The sequence below is a fragment of the Staurois parvus genome, unplaced genomic scaffold, assembly GCF_062004578.1.
Source record: "Staurois parvus isolate SC_StPar_1 unplaced genomic scaffold, SC_StPar_1.0 ptg001519l, whole genome shotgun sequence".
Lineage (NCBI taxonomy): Eukaryota > Metazoa > Chordata > Amphibia > Anura > Ranidae > Staurois > Staurois parvus.
In genome coordinates, this window is record NW_028319315.1 from 199,871 (window position 1) to 223,016 (window position 23,146).

The window sequence follows — 23,146 nt, forward strand, 5'->3', positions numbered from 1 at the left end:
GAAGGAGAAGGATTCCAACCTTCTGGATGTGAGCTTGTTCTCGTGTGTGGCAGTCCTTGCCACCCCACTGGAAACAAAAAAAGTCAGAAAATGTAAAAAAAAAAAATTATTTTTACTTTTTGCTATAAAATATATCCAATAAAAAACATTAGCTTCTTTATACATTTAGGCTAAAATGTATTTTGCTACATGTCTCTGGTAAAAAAAAAATCCCAATAAGTGTATATTACTTGGTTTTACGCATCTATAGACACAATACTGATAATGGCGGTGATCGGCGACTTATAGTGGGACTGTGATAGTGTGGCGGGCAATCTGGCGCTAACAGACACTGGCTGGGGGGCACACTGACATCAATAGTGACACTAATACAGTGATCAGTGTTAATACTATACACTGCCACTGTACTAATGACACTGGCTAGGAAGGGGTTAACATCTAAGGGCAATGAAAGGGTTAGCTGTGTGTCTGACATGTGTAATGCGTGTAATATGTGCTGCTTTTACTTTCTGTTTTACTATCTGTTTTTTTTTTTCTCCCAGATTGCTGTTTCCTGGACAGAATTCTGTGTTTTTGTAAACACAGAATTCTGTGTGTGATTGGCTACAGCCAATCAGCTGACTTCAGCCAAAATCACTGGTTGAAATCAGCTGGCAAACTGGTGCTGTGTCCTATCACAGAACAGGTCCTGTACTGTGAACAGCGATCTGGCTGTTTCCTCTCCCTGAAAAGCAGGGAGAATAAACAGCCAGATAGTGAAGTAAAGGCAGCACACAATAGACATTGTTAGGCACACAGTTAACCCCTTGATTACCCCTAGATGTTAGCCCCTTCCCAGCCAGTGTCATTAGTACATTGTCAGCAGGGGCAGACTGACAACTCATGGGGCCCCCGGGCAATAGGGGATCATGGGCCCCTGTGTCCTTGCCCAAGCTCAAAAAAGCCTATGAAAAAGGTACCAGGGGCATCTCATGGGGCCCCATACTGACCCCGGGCCCTCGGGCAGTGCCCGAGTTTCCAAATGGTCAGTCTACAGTATTATCACTAATCACTGTATTATTGTCACTAGCGACGTCAGTTACAGTTAGTGACCCTCCCAGCCAGTGCCAGATTGCCCGCCACACTATCACTGTCCCAATATAGGTAGCTGATCATCGCCATTACCAGTATAGCGTCATAGCTGCATAAATTCCAGTATATATTCCATAGTTTGTAAACGCTACACTTACTGGGAATTTTTTTTTTTACATTTTTTTTATGAAGAAATTAGATTTTTTATATTGGATATGTATTATAACAAAAAGTAGAAAATATTGGGGGGGTTTTCATAATTTTTGGTCTTTTTTCATTCATATAATAAAAAACCCCAGTGGTGATTCAATACCACCAAAAGAAAGAAAGCTCTATTTGCGTGGAAAAAAAATTATATAGATTTCATTTGTGTACAGTGTTGCATGACCGTGCAGTTGCCAGTTAAAGTAGCGCAGTGCCGAATAACAAAAAAATGCCCGGTCATGAAGGGGGTAAAGTAGTTAAATAAAGCTTCAGACTTAAAGTGGTTCTAAAGGCTCAATGCATTCTATGCATGAAGGTAAAAAAACCTTCTTTGTATAGCAGCCCCACCTGACACTTACCTGAGCCCCATTCCGATCCAGCGATGTCCATGAGTGCCTCAGTTCTCCAGGGACTCTAACTCCTGATTGGCAGCAATCACTGTCAATCACAGCCACCAATCAGGAGTGGGAGGGGGCGGGGCCAAGCCATGGCTCTGTGTGTGAATAGACACGCAACGCTGTGGCTCGGGGGCGCGCCTGCTCAAGTGCCCCCATAGCAAGCTGTTTGCTATGGGGGCACCTGACAGGAGGGAGGGGCCAGGAGCGCTGGCGGGGATCCGAGAAGAGGAGGATTGGGGCTGCTCTGTGCAAAACCATTAAACAGAGCAGGTAATTATAACATGTATTTAAAAAAAAAAGAAGAAAAAAATAGAAGACTTTAGTATCACTTTAAGAGGAGCTGGACTGTGGTCAGTGGAAGTAGAAAATGCTCTGGCGTATGTGGGAGCAAACAATCCCCATTGTTGGTGTCAGTGGGAAGAAATGTGACCCATCATTGCTGTCAGTAGGAGGAATAGTGCCCTGTTCTTGGGTGTCATTGGGAGGAATAGTGCCCCATCATTGGTGTCAGTAGGAGGAATAGTGCCCCATCATTGGTATCAGTGGGAGGAATAGTGCCCTGTTCTTGGGTGTCATTGGGAGGAATAGTGCCCCATCATTGGTATCAGTGGGAGGAATAGTGTCCCATCATTGGTATCAGTGGGAGGAATAGTGCCCCATCATTGGTATCAGTAGGAGGAATAGTGCCCTGTTCTTGGGTGTCATTGGGAGGAATTGTGTCCCATCATTAGTGTCAGTGGAAGGAATTGTGTCCCATCATTGGTATCAGTGGGAGGAATAGTGCCCCATCATTGGTATCAGTGGGTGGAATAGTGCCCCATCATTGGTGTCAGTGGGAGGAATAGTACCCCATCATTGGTATCAGTGGGAGGAATAGTGCCCCATCATTGGTGTCATTGGGAAGAATAGTGCCCCATCATTGGTGTCAGTGGGAGGAATAGTGCCCCATCACTGGTGTCAGTGGGAGGAATAGTGCCCCATCACTGGTGTCAGTGGGAGGAATAGTGCCCCATCATTGGTGTCAGTGGGAGGAATAGTGCCCCATCATTGGTGTCAGTGGGAGGAATAGTGCCCCATCATTGGTGTCAGTGGGAGGAATAGTGCCCCATCATTGGTATCAGTGGGAGGAATAGTGCCCCATCATTGGTGTCATTGGGAAGAATAGTGCCCCATCATTGGTGTCAGTGGGAGGAATAGTGCCCCATCACTGGTGTCAGTGGGAGGAATAGTGCCCCATCATTGGTGTCAGTGGGGGGAATAGTGCCCCATCATTGGTGTGATTGGGAGGAAATGTGCCTCTTCATTGGTGTCATTGATAATAATTGTGCCCCTTTACTGGGGTCAGTTGGAGGAACTATGCCCCTTTGTATGTGTCAGTGAATGGAATAATGCCCCTAGGGCCAGATAAAAGAAAGCAAGGGGCTGCATCTATCCCCAGGGCCACAGTTTGGAGACCACTGTTATAGACTCAGCATCTCTTGAATGTGACCCAAAAGTCAGCTTGTTCCAAAAAACACGTGTTGGTGCTTTCATAGCGCGGTGAGCCCGGGTTCAATGTCCCTGTGTGTACAGGAGTCCAACAGAACAATCAGTCTTTGAATGCTGTATTCCTAACAGGCTGTGATCCACTGAGATTTAAATAAAAGGAAACTAATGGGGGTGTTCCCCTAAATAACGGTTGTTCTATGCTCTCCGACAGGAATGCTGAGATGGACCTTACACAAGAGTTTGGACCGGAACCCCTACAGCGGGAATGTAATGGTTGGGGTCCTCGTTAAGGAGCTGGAGAAGGTAGGAGCTTGGCAATGGGCCGTCCTGAACTGGGACCTCATTTTACAGGATATAACCCATAGGGCAGCACAGTGGCTAAATGGTTAGCACTTCTGCCTGGCAGTACTGGGGTCAGTTTGAATCCCAACCACGGCACCTCCTGCCTGGAGTTTGCATGTTCTCCCTGTGCCTGCGTGGGTTTCTTCCGGGTACTCCAGTTTCCCTAGTATGTGTACGTATGAATGTGAGTTAGGGACCTTAGATTGTACGCTCCTCGGGGGCGGGGAGTGATGTGAATTACAATATATATGTAAAGTGTTGCGTAAATTGACGGCTCTATATAAGTACCTGAAATAAATAAATACACCAGGATTCATCGTGCAGAGGATGATAATGCACCTTAAGGCTTAGTTTACACTTGCGGTTGGGGGGGGGGGGGGCAGTAATAGTGTGTAGTTGAGCCTCATTTTTAAGGCTCCCCCCCCTTTAGGCTGCTGGATAGAGATGCACACATGCCGCAGCTGCAATGCTTTGCTTTGACCTGTCCCTAAAACTCTTTTTATAAAAAATAAATCGCTGTGCAAATGTCTCGACACGTGTGCAAAGGTCAGGAATGATCCCTGCAAGGTTTGTAAAATGCGTGAAATGTCATTTACTATGTGCAAATATATGTTGCGCTCCTAAATACTTCTCAATAAATAATAATTAAATTATTAACATTAAATTAATTCAAATTATGATACAAATAACTAATAAAAGTGTAGAAATACCAAAGAATATTTAAATAGATAATTTCAGCTAATCAATCTCCTCCCAATAAATATCAAAATAATTCCACATGAAATACTCCTCTAAAAAAATATTTTGCCAAGTGCTCATAAATCATCTATTAGTGACACGATGTACTTACTAATACCCTCAATTTCATTTATATTCATAATACCCTCATTTAATATAATAAAAATAGTGAACCAACTAATAACCCTCAACTAAAACGCTCAGTACTCAGAGGCCAGCGGAGGATTTCCATTGGGATATTGCGTTACTTAAACCTGTCTAATGTGAGTTTAATACTTGGATGGTGGGAATAAAAAGTTTTTAAAAGGTAAAGCACTATGTCCCCTATCTCTTCCTGTATGCGGAGTAATACAAGGAGAGGATAATTAGGAGGTCTGAGATAACAAAAGGAGTGTGTAATCCCTGAGGGGATAATCAGCCACCAGAGGATACATCCATTACTCCTAAAGGAAGGATCTCCCAATTTTACCAGCAAAAGTATATGTCCAGCAGGTTCCAGGGAAAGTGAACGGAAAGCGTGTATAGCCTAATTGCAGGCATCGGGGGAGGTGAGCGCACATCTTCACTATTTGAAGGATTCACAAAAGTCACAAATTGAAGAACAACAAGCACCAAGTCACTACATACAAACAATTGTTTATTCAATGGGACTATTATTTTGATGATATTTGGATTCATACTAATCACTACTAATTATTTATGAGCATTTGGTTATGTTTATTTATGGGGGATCATTTAAATGCGTTTTAGTTGAGGGTTATTAGTTGGTTCACTATTTTTATTATATTAACCTGTTGCCGACCGCAGATAGCCGAATGACGGCTTCACTGCGGCCGGCCAGTTCTGGGTGGACGTCATATGACGTCCCCCCAGAACGCGCTCTCCTGCGCGCCCCAGGGGGCGCGCACCCGGCGATCTCCGTGATCGCTGTGTCCTACGGACACAGCTGATCACGAGATGTGGTAAAAGGCCGGCCTTTTACCACGTGATCAGCGGTGTCCAATGACACGCTGATCACAGGGAAATGCAAGTGCCGGTTCTCGGCTGCACTTTCCTCACGCTGTCAGATCGTGAGGAAAGTACTGCCGAGAACCGGCAGTTGTCAGAGCGGGGATCGGCACTGATCATCAGGGCCACTGATGATCAGTGCCCTGATGATCGGTGCCCAGCAGTGCCACCCACAAGTTCCGCCCACCTGAGCCCAGCAGTGCGCCCACTAGCTCCGCCCACCTGTGCCCAGCAGTGCACCCACCTGTGCCCAGCAGTGCACCCACCTGTGCCACTCTGCAGTGCCACCTACCTGTGCCCAGAAGTGCCACCTACCTGTGCCCAGCAGTGCCACCCACCTGTGCCCACCCACCTGTGCCCACCAGTGCCACCCACCTGTGCCCACCAGTGCCACCCACCTGTGCCCACCCACCAGTGCTGCCCACCAGTGCCACCCACCAGTACAGCCCAGCAGTGCTGCCAGTCAGTGCCACCAGTCAGTGTCCAGCGGTTGTGCCAGTCAGTGCCGCCAGTCAGTGCCCAGCAGTGATGCCAGTCAGTGCCATCTATCTGTACCCATCATCAGTGTCACCTATCAGTGCCGCCTATCAGTGCTGCATATTAGTGCCGCCTATCCGTGACACCTCATTAGTGCTGCCTATCAGTGCCGCCTATCCGTGCCACCTCATTAGTACTGCCTATCAGTGCCCTTTAGTGCTGCATATCAGTGCCCATCAGTGCTGCCTCATCAACGCACATAAGTGAAGGAGAAAAAATACCTGTTTGAAAAATTTTATAATAGAAACAAAGAAACTTTTTTTTTTTTTTTTCAAATTTTTTGCATTTTTTAATTTATAGCGCAAAAAGTAAAGCGCCCAGTGGCGATTAAATACCACCAAAAGAAAGCTCTATTTGTGAGAAAAAAATGATCAAAATTTCATATGGGTACAATGTTGCATGACCGCGCAATTGTCAATCAAAGTGCGGCAGCGCTGAAAGCTGAAAATTGGCCTGGTAAGGAAGGGGGTATAAGTGCCCGGTAGGCAAGGGGTTAAATGAGGGTATTATGAATACAAATGAAATTGAGGGTATTAGTAAGTACATCGTGTCACTAATAGATGATTTATGAGCACTTGGCAAAATATTTTTTTTAGAGGAGTATTTCATGTGGAATTATTTTGATATTTATTGGGAGGAGATTGATTAGCTGAAATTATCTATTTAAATATTCTTTGGTATTTATACACTTTTATTAGTTATTTGTATCATAATTTGAATTAATTTAATGTTAATAATTTAATTATTATTATTTATTGAGAAGTATTTAGGAGCGCAACATATATTTGCAGATATTTCCAACACAGTTGTAGTTATGCGTTTCATGTTTGCGATCCTCTAGTAATTATCACACCTGTGGCTCCCAAGTCACTCTGATTCACCTATACCTGTCAATTACTATGTATTTCCTATGATTGTCAGCTCCATCTAGTGGCCAATACCGCAATCAGGAAAATACTGCATTATGACCACAAGCTGGAGCCGACGCTCATAGAAAATACATAAAAAAATTACTTTTTCTGTTTGTTTTCTTCAGTTTGGGAAGGGGGGTGTAGGTGGGGGGAGACATTGGATAAAATTCAAAACATTAACAATAACATATAAAGCCATTTATAACTCCGCCCCAAATTACTTGCCAATCTTACCAATTACCAATCTTGTCTCCAAATATCACCCAAACTGTACTCTCTGCTCCTCGCACGATCTCCTGCTCTCTAGCTCCCTTGTCTCCACCTCCCATGCTCGTCTCCAGAGCTTCCCCCATCCTCTGGAACTCTCTACCCCAATTTATCAGACTGTCACCTACTCTGCTCACTTTTAGGCGATCTCTGAAAACCTCTCTCTTCAGGGAAGCCTATCCTGCCCTCAGCTAATAATGGCATCTTCTACTCCTCCTACCAGTCCATCCCCCACAGTTACTACCTTTTTGTATCACCAGCCCCTCCCCCCCTAGATTGTAAGCTCCAAGGATCAGGGCCCTCCTTTCCCTCTTGTATTGAACTGTATTGTTGCTGTACTGTCTCCCATTATACTGTAAAGCGCTGAGCAAACTGTTGGTGCCATAAATCCTGTATAATAATAATAATTAGGGTAGTTTCTTTTATTTCATATGGTGCTATTTTGTGTTTTTTTTTTTTTCTTTTTTTTGGGGGGGGGGTCTATTTACAATTTTTTTACAGAAGATTCTCACAACTTTCACCCAGGATTCACACAGTCTTCTCACTGAATGCAACGTGAATTGTAGCTGAATTTTTTTTTTTTTTTTCTTAAAAACAGGCCTGCATACTGTTGCTTCACTTTTTTTTTTTTTTTTCCTTTTTCCCTTTATTTTTAATCTGTTTTTTATTTATCTGAAAAAAACAAAAAAACAAAAATGAATGTAAAAAAAAAAAAAAAAAAAGATGAAATTTTGCTTAAATTCTCCAGATTTTGTCACAATTTACCACCTTTTTTTTACTTTTTTAAAATTCGTCCAAAATGAGGCCCAAAAATGAAATTTTGCTAAAACTCTTCCTAATTTGCCACGATTCACCAGCTTTTATGAATCTACCTTGTTTTGTTTTTTAACAAAAATGATGAAATTTTGCTGAAATTCTCCAGGTTTTGTCACAATTTTCCAGTTTTTTATGAGACTACCTTTTTTCTTTTTTTAAATTTGGCCAAAAAATGATGAAATTTTGCTGAAATTCTTCATATTTTGTCACAATTTACCAACTTTTATGAAATTACCTTTTATTTTCTTTTTTAAATTTGGCCAAAATGAGACCAAAAAATAATGAAATTTTGCTGCAATTTTTCAAATTTTGTCACAATTTATCAGCTTTTATGAAACTACCTTTTATTTTATTTTTTTACATTTGGCAAAAAAGAGGCCAAAAAATGATGAAATTTTGCTGAAATTCTCCATATTTTGTCACAATTTACCAGCTTTTATGAAACTACCTTTTATTTTCTTTTTTAAAATTTGGCCGAAATGAGGCCAAAAAATGATGAAATTTTGCTGAAATTCTCAATATTTTGGCCAAATTTAAAAAAAAAAACAAGGTAGATTCATAAAAGCTGGTAAATTGTGGCAAATTAGGGAGAATTTAACAAAATGTCATTTTTGGGCCTCATTTTGGCCAAATTTAATTTTTTACGAGCTTTTTTGAAACTGCTTTTTTTGAGCACAAGATACCAACAAATTTGGTGTTTGGCATGCATAGCGGCTGCTCTTACCTTGCATGTCAGACAGTGCGCTGGGTTTTGAGTTCTCGTAGGCTGACGAGTGCTTTCTCGGGTCGATGCCAGGAAGAGTCTTGGCAAAGCTTAAATTACAGCCCAATTCACTGGAATATAGGTCAGTCCTTTGTCGCTAAGAAGACGGACAGTGAAAAACAGGAAGAGGGAGAAGCGCAGCCATCCAGGCGCTCTGAATTCCTGATCGCGCTTAACTCCTGACCTGCCATTCAAATTATTCCTTTCGTGAAAGACACTCTTTTTTTTTAAAAAATCGTCTTCGCGTTTTTTTGTTGGGTCATTTTATCAAAATGAAAAATTAGGTTAATTTAGAATTCATCTGCGTTTTTTAAAGTTGCAATTTAATGGCGGACTGACAACTGGGGCCCCGGGCAATAGGGGATCATGGGGCCCCTGTTTCCTTGCCCACACTCAAAAAAAAGCCTATAAAAAGGTACCAGGGGCATTTCAAGGGGCCCCCTACTGACCCCTGGCCTTCGGGCAGTGCCCGAGTGCTCGAATGGTCAGTCCGCCCCTGGTTGCAATAGGAACATCTTAAAGCAGAACTCTGGTCATAAAACAATCCAAAATCCATACAGGTTTGATTGGCCGGCTATTGTCTCTTTATTGGTGTCCAGGACTATCATGGGGTGTGGTTTATGAATGTCACCGTATTGAGATACATTTCAGAAGACAAGCCTTCCTCCCACTTCCTTGCCAATAGCTTACATGCTTCGGCACTCCTGATCAGGGGCGGACTGACAACTCATGGGGCCCCTGTGTCCTCGCTCACACCCAAAAAAAGCCTATGAAAAAGCCAATGAAAGGTACCAGGGGCATCTCATGGGGCCCCCTACTGACCCCGGGCCCTCGGGTAGTGCCCGAGTGCTCAAATGGTCAGTCCGCCCCTGCTCCTGATACTATCACAGGAGGTGCGATATAAAGGATCCAGTCCCTCTACAGCAGCGGTTCTCAACCTGTGGGTCGCGACCCCTTTGTGGGTCGAACGTCCCTTTCACAGGGGTCGCCTAAGACCATCGGGAAACATGTATTTCTGATGTGTAAAGAGCAGCTACAGTGTTGAAAGCAGCTACTGTGTAGAAAGCAGCAGTATTGGAGGTAAAACGACACTTCATGAATTATAATTACTGGGTAAATAATTTATGGTTGGGGGTCACCACAACATGAGGAACTGTACTAAAGGGTCGCCGCATTAGGAAGGTTGAGAACCACTGCTCTACAGGTATACCACCCTCGCTCCTTAGGCACTGGGTGCTCCATAAAGTGTACTCTCAAGCAACAGGAACAAAGGGAAGTCGCTCTCCGTTAACCACCTCCCGACTGGCCATTGCATATAAACGGCCGGACGGTGGCACTGCAGGGTCGGGTGGCCGTTTATAAACGGCCTCCCCGCTCCCTGCTTGTGCGCGCTCCCTGGGAGCGCGCAGCACCTCGATCCGGTGCCCGCTGTGTCCTCCCGACACAGTGAAACACCGATCGTCGGACGGGACCTCTATACGAGGTCCCGATCATGTGATCACTGATTGCCCAATCAGTGATCACATGCAAAGTAGTAAGCAAGATGTCACTTCTGACATCATTGCTTACTACGTGTGAAATCTGTGAATGATCACAGAGGTCACATGGTACAAGGCTATTCACAAAAGCCTTGTACCATGTGACAAGCTGTGACCAATCACAGCTCACTCAGTACTTCTCAATGAGTGCAAGAATGCAGACAGAGAGAAAGAGAAATGATTGCTTTTACATCCTATATGGGTGTAAAAGCAATCAGTGTAAAAAAAAAAAAAAAAAAAAAAAAAATCTTCATCACCCCCCACAAGTAGGGTGACAGTATGTAAATAAAAAATAAAAAATAATATAAAAATGTAAAAAAAAATGTTTAAAAATTATAATTTTTGGTTATAAACTAATTTGGATTTTTTTTACTAAAAAGATAACGGAATAAATTTTGGCTAAGATTTATGATGAAATATTATTTATTTGCAAAATTTTATAAAAAAAACACTTTTTTTCAAAATTTTTGGACATTTCATTTACATAGCAAAAAAAAATACAAATCCCAGTGGTGAATAAATACCACCAAAATAAAGCTTTATCTGTCTCAAAAAAATGGTAAAAAATTCATTTGGGTACAGAGTTGCATGACCGCGCAATTGTCATTCAAAGTGTGATAGCGCTGAAAGCTGAAAATTGCCCTGGACAAGAAGGGGGGGAAAGCGTCCGGTCTGGAAGTGGTTAAAAGCCTTGCGTATATTAATTGACGTATTCCATGCACAAGCTGATCCACGTGTCCCATGACACTAACGCGTTTCACTTCATCCAGAGATTATTTGTAGGGTCACAGGGGATGGCCAGTATTTTCCAAGATGAGGGGCAGCGTCTGTTCATTATTCGCTATGTGTAGTCAGGTCAGGAAGAGCGCCAAACCAAAACCTTCAGAGTCTATAATCAGGCAACTGATGACAGCAAGAAAACAAATACCAACTAATGCGTTTAGGGGGCCCAGCAAGTCCTCCATTGGGGCTACATGGAAAAGTTAAAAATTAGACATTTAGACTGACACAAGTGAATGGGGGGGCTTTTTTGGCCCCTGAAATGCGTTGGTTGTTCTTTGGGGGTTTTTTTTTTTTGCTAGAATGATTTGAATGATCAAAGGCTTAGGACAAAGTTATGGTCTCATATTGACCTGACTCTGACAACTGACCCGAAGATTTTTGGATTTGGAGAACACTAGGGCTTTTTTTCAGTGGGAACGCAGGGAAACACAGTTCCGGCACCTCCAGCACTCGATTTTTGCAATGGCAAGGCATACTGGGGTATGCTGGAGAGTCTGAAGATGCGAGCTGCTGAGGGATCTATTGTTGCTGGAGAAGATCTATTTTTGCAGAGGGGGAGTCTATTGAGAGCCGTATGTGTGGAGATGGCCGGTCTTTTCTGGTTGTATTCACTATGGATCCCATCATGAGTATAATGCGGCACGTTCAACCATTGTTTCCTTCACGCAAAACCTGGAACTGACTGTGCTGGTGTACCGGGTCCATTTGAATACATGGAAAACGCTTTGCATGCATTTCTGATGATGAAAAAAGGCTCCGGACAGCATCTGGACATGGTGCGTTCGAAAAAACAACTGTAAACTCAACTGCCTGTAAAGGACGATGTGTACACGGACACATAGGAAAAATTAGGGAGAGGTTCAGGGGCTGCTGAAAAAAACACTGAACAGCTCCTAAACATCATTTTAGGATCTGCAGTGTACATGAACCCTTAGAGCTTACAATCTAGGAGGAAGGGTTGAGTGATACAAAAGGTAATAGCTGTGGGGGAGGAGCTGATGGAGAAATAAATGGCAGTTTACTAAGCAGAAGCAGGATAGGCTTCTTTAAAGAGAAAGGTTTTCAGGGATCTTCTAAAGGTGGATAGATTAGGAGACAGCTGGACAGATTGGGGTAGGGAGTTCCATAGGATGGGAGAAGCTCGGTAGAAGTCCTGGAGGTGAGCATGGGAGGAAGTGACATGGGAAACTAGAGAGCAGAAGGTCTTGGGAGGATTGAAGAGGGCGGTTTGGTTGATATTTTGAGACCAGGTTGGTGATGTAGCTGGGGGAAGAGTTGTGGATGGCTTTATAAGTTGTTGTTGCTAGTATTTTGAATTTTTTTCGTTGGATGAGTGGAGGCCAGTGTAGGGATTGGCAGAGAGGGGTGGAGGACACTGAATGGAGGCTAGTGTAGGGATTGGCAGAGAGGGGTGGAGGACACTGAATGGAGGCCAGTGTAGGGATTGGCAGAGAGGGGTGGAGGACACTGAGTAGAGGCCAGTGGAGGGATTGGCAGAGAGGGGTGGAGGACACTGAGCGGAGGCCAGTGGAGGGATTGGCAGAGAGGGGTGGAGGACACTGAATGGAGGCCAGTGGAGGGATTGGCAGAGAGGGATGGAGGACACTGAATGGAGGCCAGTGGAGGGATTGGCAGAGAGGGGTGGAGGCCACTGAATGGAGGCCAGTGGAGGGATTGGCAGAGAGGGGTGGAGGACACTGAGTGGAAGTCAATGGAGGGATTGGCAGAGAGGGATGGAGGACACTGAGTGGAAGTCAATGGAGGGATTGGCAGAGAGGGATGGAGGACACTGAGTGGAGGACAGTGAAGGGATTGGCAGAGAGGGGTGGAGGACACTGAGTAGAGGCCAGTGGAGGGATTGGCAGAGAGGGATGGAGGACACTGAGTGGAGGCCAGTGGAGGGATTGGCAGAGAGGGATGGAGGACACTGAGTGGAGGCCAGTGGAGGAATTGGCAGAGAGGGGTGGAGGACACTGAGTGGAGGCCAGTGGAGGGATTGGCAGAGAGGGATGGAGGACACTGAGTGGAAGCCAATGGAGGGATTGGCAGAGAGGGATGGAGGACACTGAGTGGAGGACAGTGAAGGGATTGGCAGAGAGGGGAGGAGGACACTGAGTGGAGGCCAGTGGAGGGATTGGCAGAGAGGGGTAGCAGACACTGAGTGGTTGGTAAGGTGGATGAGCCTGGCAGCAGTATTCATGGTAGACTGGAGGGGGGATAGCTTATGTAAAGGTAAGCCAATGAGAATACCAAAAGGTATATGCACATCTGTGGGGCCTCCACATGTAAGTAGGGTGTTATATCCTTTTACTAGAGGCAGCGCAGCAACATTTATGTTTGTACTATTTAGATTTACTTTGTATAAAAGATTTCTACATTTTTACTAAAATTACACCTAAAATGTATAGATTTTTGCTCCTCAGCACTATGCCCAATGCTAAGGAAACGTTATTCTCCCTTCCATTTTGACAGATAGGATAGGAGGGTGCCGCTCTGCGTGCTTCTAGATGTTGGACAATGCTGTCACTGACTGCTCCTGATCACTATTGATCGTGTGATTACTGTGTCAGCTATGATGTAGGGATCACATGGCTTTTTCAGTAAACAGCTGTCACTATGAGCTCCAGATCCCCATTACTTATGTGATCACCATGTCTGCTATGATGTAGGGATCACATGGCTTAGTTAGTAAATAATTGTCACTAACAGTTGTCACATAATGCTGGAATATTCTGCAGAGATGAAATTAAACAGCCAGGGAAAGTTTTCAGCAGAACGTGATTCCATTGTCAGACATGGAGTGAACAGCACCCCACTGACCTCAGAACAGTTCATTTCAGGCTTCCCTGGCTCTTCGCTGTTCCATGTGAATTGGTGGCACGTGGCACATGGAAATGAGAATTCTGTGTTATGATAAAAAAAAGGAGCGCCGTCTTGGCATGAATTGTGTCTAAATATGTCTGCAGGTCGGTCATTAATGTTAGCCTAGTGTCCTAGCAGCCAAGAGATTCTATACAGTCCTCTCCTCTGCTACCACCAACACTTATTATCTGACAGAGAAAGAGCGAGAGAAGAATAAAAGGGAGAGGAGCTGAGCAGAGAGGAGCCGAGAGAGAGCGAGAGAAGAATAAAAGGGAGAGGAGCCGAGCAGAGAGGAGCCGAGAGAGAGCGAGAGAAGAATAAAAGGGAGAGGAGCTGAGCAGAGAGGAGCCGAGAGAGAGCGAGAGAAGAATAAAAGGGAGAGGAGCTGAGCAGAGAGGAGCCGAGAGAGAGCGAGAGAAGAATAAAAGGGAGAGGAGCCGAGCAGAGAGGAGCCAAGAGAGAGCGAGAGATGAATAAAAGGGAGAGGAGCCGAGAGAGAGAAAAAAATAAAAGGGAGAGGAGCCAAGAGAAAAAGAGAGAGAAAAAATAAAAGGGAGAGGAGCAGAGCGGAGAGGAGCCGAGAGAGAGAGAGGAAAAAAAAAGAGAGGGGCAGAGCAGAGGAGAGCCGCGAGACAGAGAAAGAGAGAAAAAAATAAAAGGGAGAGGGGCAGAGCAGAGGAGAGCTGTGAGACAGAGAAAGAGAGAAAAAAATAAAAGGGAGAGGAGCAGAGCGGAGAGGAGCCGAGAGAGAGAGAGGAAAAAAAAAAAGAGAGGGGCAGAGCAGAGGAGAGCCGCGAGACAGAGAAAGAGAGAAAAAACTAAAAGGGAGAGGGGCAGAGCAGAGGAGAGCCGCCAGACAGAGAAAGAGAGAAAAAAATAAAAGGGAGAGGGGCAGAGCAGAGAGGAACCGAGAGACAGAGAAAAATAAAAGGGAGAGGGGCACAGCAAAGTGGAGCTGACAGAGAGAGAAATAAAAATGAGAGAGGCAGAGCAGAGAGGAGCCGAGAGAAAGAAAAGGAAGAGGGGCAGAGAAAAAGAGAAAAAGAAAAAGGAGAGGGGCAGTGAGAGAGGGAAAAGTATAAGGGAGATGGGCAGAGCAAAGAGTAGTCAAGAGAAAGAGAGGGGGAGAGAGAGAAAAAAAATAAAAGGGAGAGGGACTGAGAGAAAGAGAGAGAAAAAGGAGAGGGGCAGAGAGAGGGAAAAATAAAAAGGGAGATGGGCAGAGCAAAGAGGAGCCAAGAGAAAGAGAGGGAGAGATACAAATTAAAGGGAGAGGTGCAGAGCAGAGAGGAGCCAAAAGAAAGAGATTTAAAAAGTAAAGGGAAAGGGGCCGAGCAGAGAGGAGCTGAGAGAAAGAGAAGAAGAGAAAAAGAAAAGGGAGAGGGGCAGAGTAGAGAGGAGCCGACAGAAAGAGAAGAAGAGAAAAAGAAAAGAGAGGGGGGCCGAGCAGAGAGGAGCCAAGAGAAAGAAAGAAAAAAATAAAAGGGAGAGGGGCCGAGCAGAGAGGAGCTGAGAGAAAGAGAAGAGAAAAAAGAAAGGGAGGGGGGCAGAGCAGAGAAGAGCCAAGCGAAAGAGAGAGAAAAAGGAGAGGGGCAGAGTGGAGAGGAGCTGAAAGAAAGAGAGAAAAAAAATAAAAGGGAGAGAGGCAGAGCAGAGAGGAGCTGAGAGAAAAAGAGAGAGAAAAAAATAAAAGACAGATGAGCTGAAAGGAGCTGAGAGAGAGAGAGATAAACAAAGAAAAGGAAGAGGGCAAGAAGAGGCTTAGTTCTCCACTCCTACAGAAAAGGAACAAATAAATGAAAAGGGAGAGGGACTCAGAGAAAGAGACAGAGAGAAAAAGAAAAATAAGAGGGGCAGAGAGAGGGAAAAATAAAAAAAGAGATGGGCAGAGCAAGGAGGAGCCAAGAGAAAGAGAGGGAGAGAAAAAGGAAAGGGAGAGGGGCAGAGCAGAGAGGGGCAGAGAGAAAGAGAGGGAGAAAGAGACAGAGAGAAAAAGAAAAAGGAGAGGGGCAGAGAGAGGGAGAAAGAGACAGAGAGAAAAAGAAAAAGGAGAGGGGCAGAGAGAGGGAGAAAGTGACAGAGAGAAAGAAAAAGGAGAGGGGCAGAGAGAGGGAGAAAGTGACAGAGAGAAAGAAAAAGGAGAGGGGCAGAGAGAGTGAAAAATAAAAAGGGAAATGTGCAGAGCAAAGAGGAGCCAAGAGAAAGAGAGGGAGAAAAAGGAGAGGGACAGAGAGAGGGAAAAATAAAAAGGGAAATGGGCAGAGCAAAGAGGAGCCAAGAGAAAAAGAAAGAGAAGAAGAGAAAAAGAAAATGGGAGAGGGGCAGAGCAGAGAGGAGCCGCGAGAAAGAGAAAAAAATAAAAGGGAGCGGAGCCGAGCAGAGAGGATCTGAAAGCAAGAGAAGAGAAAAAAAGAAAAGGAGAGGGGCAGAGCAGAGAGGAGCCAAGCAAGGTAGTGAGAAAAAGGAGAGGGGCAGAGTGGAGAGGAGCCAAGAGAAAGACAGAGAGAGAGAGAAAAATAAAAAGAGAGAGGAGCTGAGAGAGAGAGATAAACAGAGAAAAGGCAGAGGGCAAGAAGAGGCTTATGTCCTCCACTTCTACAGGAAAGGAACAACTGAATAGAAATGTACCCGCTTTGATTGCTGTGATATCAAACATCCTAACCGTTTGTCCTTCTGTATTGTGTCCTCAGGCGGAACTAAATGACAACCTGCACTATATCATCCCGTTACTGCACACGCTGATGTACGCCATCACAAAGGTAGGTTCTGAGAGAGTCAATAAATGTATATACAGACATTGGCACTTAATGTGTATTGTTTTTGTATGTTTTTACCCCTGACAGATTTATGTTAACCTCTTGCCGCCCCGCCCACCATGATTGTACTGCAGGATGGGGGGGCAGCTCCAGACCAGGTGGTGTACATGTACATCACAGCCCTTTTCCCAGATTTGGGGCACACGTACGCACGCCCCCCCCTGACCTATGCTGTGACTGAACACAGCACGAGTTTGACAGCTGATTTCAGCCAATGAGTTTGGCTGATGTCAGCTGATCGGCTACGGCCAATCAAACAGTTTTGCATAGGGAATAGCAATCTGGCTGTTTGTTCTCCCTGCGAAGAAGGGAGAAGAAACAGACAGATGATAAAGTAAAATCCGCATATATGACACACTTTACACATTGTTAGGTACACAATTAACCATTTGGTTGCCCCTAGATGTCAACCCCTTCCCAGCCATTGTCATTAGTACAATGTACAGTATTAGCACTGATCACTGTATTAGTGTCACTATTGATGTCAGTGTCAATTAGTGACCTTCCCAGCCAGCACCAGCTAGCACCAGGCTGCCCACCACCCTATGACAGTCCCACTATAAGTCACTGATTACTGCCATTACAGTATAGCGTCTAGAGCTGCGTAAATTATATATCCCATAGTTTGTAGACACAATAACTTTCACGCAAAACAATTTATATACACATATTGGGATTTTTTATTTACCAAAGACGTGTAGCAGAACACATTTTGGCCTAAATATTAAAGAATTTTTTTTTCTATTGGATATGCTTTATAACAGAAAGTAGAAAATACTCTTTTTTCGTTAATATCGCAAAAAATAAAAACAACAGTGGTGAGCAAATACCAACAAAAGAAATCAATATTTGTGTGAAAACAAATGATATAAATGTAATTTGGGTACAGCGTGGCATGACTGCACAATTTCCAGTTAAAGAAACGATGTGCTGGATAGCAAAAAAATGGCTTGGTCACGAAGGGGGTAAAACCTTCCGGAGGTCATGTCGTTAAAGCTGAAGTTTGTTCTGCTTTCCCTGATTTTTCAGAACCCCTCTTATAACATGCTAATGACATTTTTAGTGTAGAGTGTCACACTACATTCCAGTCTGTGCAGCCGCTGCGTTCCAACTGACATGAATGGGACTGCCTGCATGTGGATGCAGAGAACACCTGTGCATCCTCGTACAGGTAAACACAGCCCTCGCCCGGGCGTAATAATAAAAAATAATATTGCCATTTTTTTGCATGTAAAAAACTGCATTTATTATTTTTGTCTACAGGAGCCTGGAAAGCATTGCACTATTAGTATATCGCTGACACCATGCAGGTCTCTTGCAGGCCTCTCAGAATATCTGCTTGCCGTATGGAATGTACGGGATGTACAGAGTGCAGGACGTATGGGGTGTGCAAGGTGTACGGGATGTATGGGGTGTATGGGGTGTACGGGGTGTGCGGGATGTATGGAATTTACAGGATGTATGGGGTGTGTGGGATGTATGGGGTGTGCAGAATGTACAGGATGTATGGGGTGTGCAGAATGTACAGGATGTATGGGGTGTACGGGATGTACAGAATGTATGGGATGTACGGGGTGTGTGGAATGTACAGGGTGTGCGGAATGTACGGGGTGTGCGGGATGTACAGGGTGTGCGGGATGTAAGGGGTGTACAGGATGTATGGGGTGTACGGGATGTAAGAGATGTATGGGGTGTGCAGAATGTACAGGATGTATGGGGTGTACGGGATGTACAGAATGTATGGGATGTACGGGGTGTGAGGAATGTACGGGGTGTGCGGGATGTACAGGGTGTGCGGGATGTAAGGGGTGTACAGGATGTATGGGGTGTACGGGATGTAAGAGATGTATGGGGTGTACGGAATGTAAGGATTGTACGAGATGTATGGGGTGTGTGGGATGTACAACATGTACAGGATGTATGGGGTGTACGGGATGTACAGAATGTATGGGGTGTATGGGATGTACAGAATGTATGGGGTGTACGGGATGTACAGAATGTATGGGGTGTGTGGGATGTAAGGGATGTATGGAATGTACGGGATGTATGGGGTGTGTGGGATGTAAGGGATGTACGGAATGTATGGGATGTATGGGGTGTGTGGGATGTATGGGGTGTGTGGGATGTAAGGGATGTACGGGATGTACGAGATGTACGGGGTGTGCGGGGTGTATGTGATGTGCGGGGTGTATGGGATGTACGTGGTGTATGGGGTGTACGTGATGTATGGGATGTACGAGATGTGCGGGGTGTATGGGATGTACAAGATATACGGGTGTATGGGATGTACGGGGTGTATGGGATGTACGGGGTGTATGGGATGTACGACATGTGCGGGGTGTATGGGATGTGCAGGGTGTATGAGATGTACGGGGTGTGCGGGGTGTATGGGATGTACGGGGTGTGCGGGGTGTATGGGATGTACGGGGTGTGCGGGGTGTATGGGATGTACGGGGTGTGCGGGGTGTATGGGATGTACGGGATGTACGGGATGTACGAGCCAGCAAATATACTGACATAAAGCTTCAATGAACTACCATGGTGTTCCACAGCCCCGGGGTAGTTCATTGAAAACTACAAGCCCACGGCCATTAAGGCTGTCGGGACTTTCAGTTAATTCATTCAACGGAAGATCGTGAATGAATGACGCGGCCGTGTGGGCGGAGCCCCGCACAGCCGCGCTGTTTTCAAGTCTGACAGTACGGGTAAACTTCTCCCTGTATTATCTGTCAGAGGGAGGGGAGACAGCGGGCAGCATGTTACGTGTTCCACTCTAAAAACGGGTGGAACCGGTAATATGTTCCCAAAGATGATCTCCTTTAAAAAAAAAAACACTACTCTGTGCACCCCTCTGATTTAGTTCCACTTTGTTCTGTAATAAGCCGCCATCATGTCCTATAGCCACTGATCTGCTTTCATTGGATGGAGGAAGGGTAGAGCGCCTCCCAACTTACAAAGAAATCAAGTCCCTGGTACCAAAGGGAAACTAGTTTCAGGGAGGCACACACAGGAGTTTCCTGTCCTATAAAGGTGAATGATGAGACTTTTCAGGGAGTCGGTGATCATATTGTTATGAATATCTTTTCCAGGCGGCGTACATCTCCGATGAGCTCTATGAACGGGTCTATGTGTTCTGTAAGAAGATTCTGACTCTTCCCAAACCGTACTGCACCATCGGACTGGACTACGCCCAGAGGATCAAAACTGAGAAGAAAGTGCCAGGTATTCACAGCAGAATCCACTCCCCACAAAACCCGATAACATCGACCCAAAGGAAACGCCGCTGTCTGTTCATGGGGTGTCCAAGCGTCAAACACATGTGGAAGAATTAAAAAAAAGTAGGAGCTGTGTGATCGCTCCTCCCCCCTCAGTGATGGGGGCGGGCTCACTCACAGCACCCCTCTCACTGACTCCTATTAGGAGCTGTGTGGTTACTCCTCCTACTCCTCAGCTGTCATAGTTCTCAGTGATGGGGGCGGGCTCACTCACAGCGCCCCTCCCATTGACTAATATTAGGAGCTGTGTGGTTACTCCTCCTACTCCTCAGCTGTCATAGTTTTCAGTGATGGGGGCGGGCTCACGGTGTCCCTCCCACTGACTCCTATTAGGAGCTGTGTGGTTACTCCTCCTACTCCCCAGCTGTCATAGTTCTCAGTGATGGGGGCGGGCTCACTCACAGCGCCCCTCCCATTGACTCCTATTAGGAGCGGTGTGGTTACTCCTCAGCTGTCATAGTTCTCAGTGATGGGGGCGGGCTCACAGTGCCCCTCCCATTGACTCCTATTAGGAGCTGTGTGGTTACTCCTCCTACTCCTCAGCTGTCATAGTTCTCATTGATGGGGGCGGGCTCACTCACAGCGCCCCTCCCATTGACTCCTATTAGGAGCGGTGTGGTTACTCCTCAGCTGTCATAGTTCTCAGTGATGGGGGCGGGCTCACTCACAGTGCCCCTCCCATTGACTCCTATTAGGAGCTGTGTGGTTACTCCTCCTACTCCTCAGCTGTCATAGTTCTCAGTGATGGGGGCGGGCTCACTCACAGTGCCCCTCCCATTGACTCCTATTAGGAGCGGTGTGGTTACTCCTCAGCTGTCATAGTTCTCAGTGATGGGGGCGGGCTCACAGTGCCCATCCCATTGACTCCTATTAGGAGCTGTGTGGTTACTCCTCCTACTCCTCAGCTGTCATAGTTCTCAGTGATGGGGGCGGGCTCACTCACAGCGCCCCTCCCATTGACTCCTATTAGGAGCTGTGTTGTTACTCCTCCTACTCCTCAGCTGTCATAGTTCTCAGTGATGGGGGCGGGCTCACTCACAGCGCCCCTCCCATTGACTCCTATTAGGAGCGGTGTGGTTACTCCTCAGCTGTCATAGTTCTCAGTGATGGGGGCGGGCTCACTCACAGTGCCCCTCCCACTGATTCCTATTAGGAGCGGTGTGGTTACTCCTCAGCTGTCATAGTTCTCAGTGATGGGGGCGGGCTCACTCACAACGCCCCTCCCACTGACTCCTATTAGGAGCCGTGTGGTTACTCCTACTCCTCAGTTGTCATAGTTCTCAGTGATGGGGGCGGGCTCACTCACAAAGCCCCTCCCACTGACTCCTATTAGGAGCTGTGCGGTTACTCCTCCTACTCCTCAGCTTTCATAAATTTTAATGATGGGGGCGGACTCACTCACAGTGCCCCTCCCACTGACTCCTATTAGGAGCTGTGTGGTTACTCCTACTCCTCAGCTGTCATAGTTCTCAGTGATGGGGGCGGGTACACTCACAACACCCCTCCCACTGACTCCTATTAGGAGCTGTGTGGTTACTCCTCCTACTCCTCCGCTGTCATAGTTCTCAGTGATGGGGGCGGGCTCACTCACAGCGCCCCTCCCATTGACTCCTATTAGGAGCGGTGTGGTTACTCCTCAGCTGTCATAGTTCTCAGTGATGGGGGCGGGTACACTCACAGAGGCTCCTCCCACAGAATTCTGCTGCAGGGCAAACCACAAATTATTATGGTTCTCTGGTGTACCCAAGACAAGGGGCGGACTGACCATTTAGGCACTCGGGCACTTCCCGAGGGCCCAGGGTCAGTAGGGGGGCCCCATGAGATGCCCCTGGAACCTTTCATAGGCTTTTTTGGGTGTGGGCAAGGACACAGGGGCCCCATGATTTCCTATTGCCCGGGGGCCCCATGAGTTGTAAGCCCACCCCTGCCCAAGACTCTGCAGCTGGGAAAGGATGCTGATGTGCAGATTGAACATTAGCATGCATAGAAAGTAATCTATATCCCCACTACTCCTAAGGGAAGTGAATATCACTTACTATTACTTAAAGGATAAGTTCACCTTTTAACAAAAAATAATAAATGCACATTTTTTTGCAGGTAAAACAAATGTGCATTTATTATTTTTTTTGTTTGTGGAGCCTCTAAAGCATTGCACCAGCGATCAGCAGATTGCCGGTGTCATGCAGACCTCCTCCTGAGTCCTGACCTGTCAGTATATCTGCTTGCTTGTACATCCCGTACGAGCAAGCAGATACTAAGGCTCAATGAACTACCAGGAAGGCTCAATGAACTACCACAGCGCTGTCGAGCACCGTGGTAGTCCATAGAAAACTAAAAGCCGACAGCTGCAAAGGCTGCAAGGACTTGTAGTTTTCCCATTCACAGAACGCTCTGCATGAATGACGCAACCAGATGGGCGGAGCCATGGCACCAACACATTTTTTTTTTAAATTGTGACAGCTAGCGAGGGGGGAGAAGAACCCCCATTAGCTGTCACAGTGGGAATTGGGGGGGAGTGGGAACCGGTCAGATCGTAACGTGTTATATGGGTGCTGAATATGGGTGTAACATGTTACAAAAGGTGAACTTATCCTTTAAAGCGGAACTAACGTCTCAATCAACATTATTGACTATTTTCAATCCTTATGCTACTAGCATTAGTAAATAATGAGGAAGGTATATTATGTTTACTTGTTTTAGACTTTAGACTGTAGCACCCTCCTTAACCACTTCCCGACCAGCCGTTGTATATAAACGGCCGGACGGTGGCACTTCAGGGTCGGGTGGCTGTCTATAAATGGCCTCCCCGCACCCTGCTTGTGCGCGCTCCCTGGGAGCGCGCAGCACCGCGATCCGGTGCCCGCTGTGTCCTCGGGACACAGTGAAACACCGATCATCGGACGGGACCTCTGTACGAGGTCCCGATCATGTGATCACTGATTGGCCAATCAGTGATCACATGCAAAGTAGTAAGCAAGATGTCACTTCTGACATCATTGCTTACTATGTGTGAAATCTGTGAATGATCACAGAGGTCACATGGCACAAGGCTATTCACAAAAGCCTTGTACCATGTGACAAGCTTTGACCAATCACAGCTCACTCAGTACTTCTCAATGAGTGCAAGAATGCAGACAGAGAGAAAGAGAAATGATTGCTTTTACATCCTATATGGGTGTAAAAGCAATCAGTGTAAAAAAAAAAAAAAAAAAAAAAATCTTCATCACCCCTCACAAGTAGTACAGTGTCACCATGGTGACACTGTACTGCTAGGGTGACAGTATGTAAAAAATAAAAAAAAATAATATAAAAATGTAAAAAAAAATGTT

At 45.8% G+C, this 23,146-nt stretch overlaps 1 protein-coding gene across 5 annotated transcripts in view; it reads left to right on the forward strand.

The window, feature by feature from the left end:
• The window catches only part of PIK3R6 (phosphoinositide-3-kinase regulatory subunit 6), a 134,471-nt gene that overhangs the window by 69,976 nt on the left and 41,349 nt on the right, over positions 1-23,146 (forward strand). For all 5 annotated transcript variants that reach the window (XM_089662675.1, XM_089662677.1, XM_089662674.1 and 2 more), the window contains 3 exons: positions 3,373-3,464; positions 16,417-16,485; positions 19,632-19,764. In XM_089662675.1, coding sequence (XP_089518801.1) covers positions 3,373-3,464; positions 16,417-16,485; positions 19,632-19,764 — 294 coding nt within the window. The remainder of the gene's footprint in view (positions 1-3,372; positions 3,465-16,416; positions 16,486-19,631; positions 19,765-23,146) is intronic.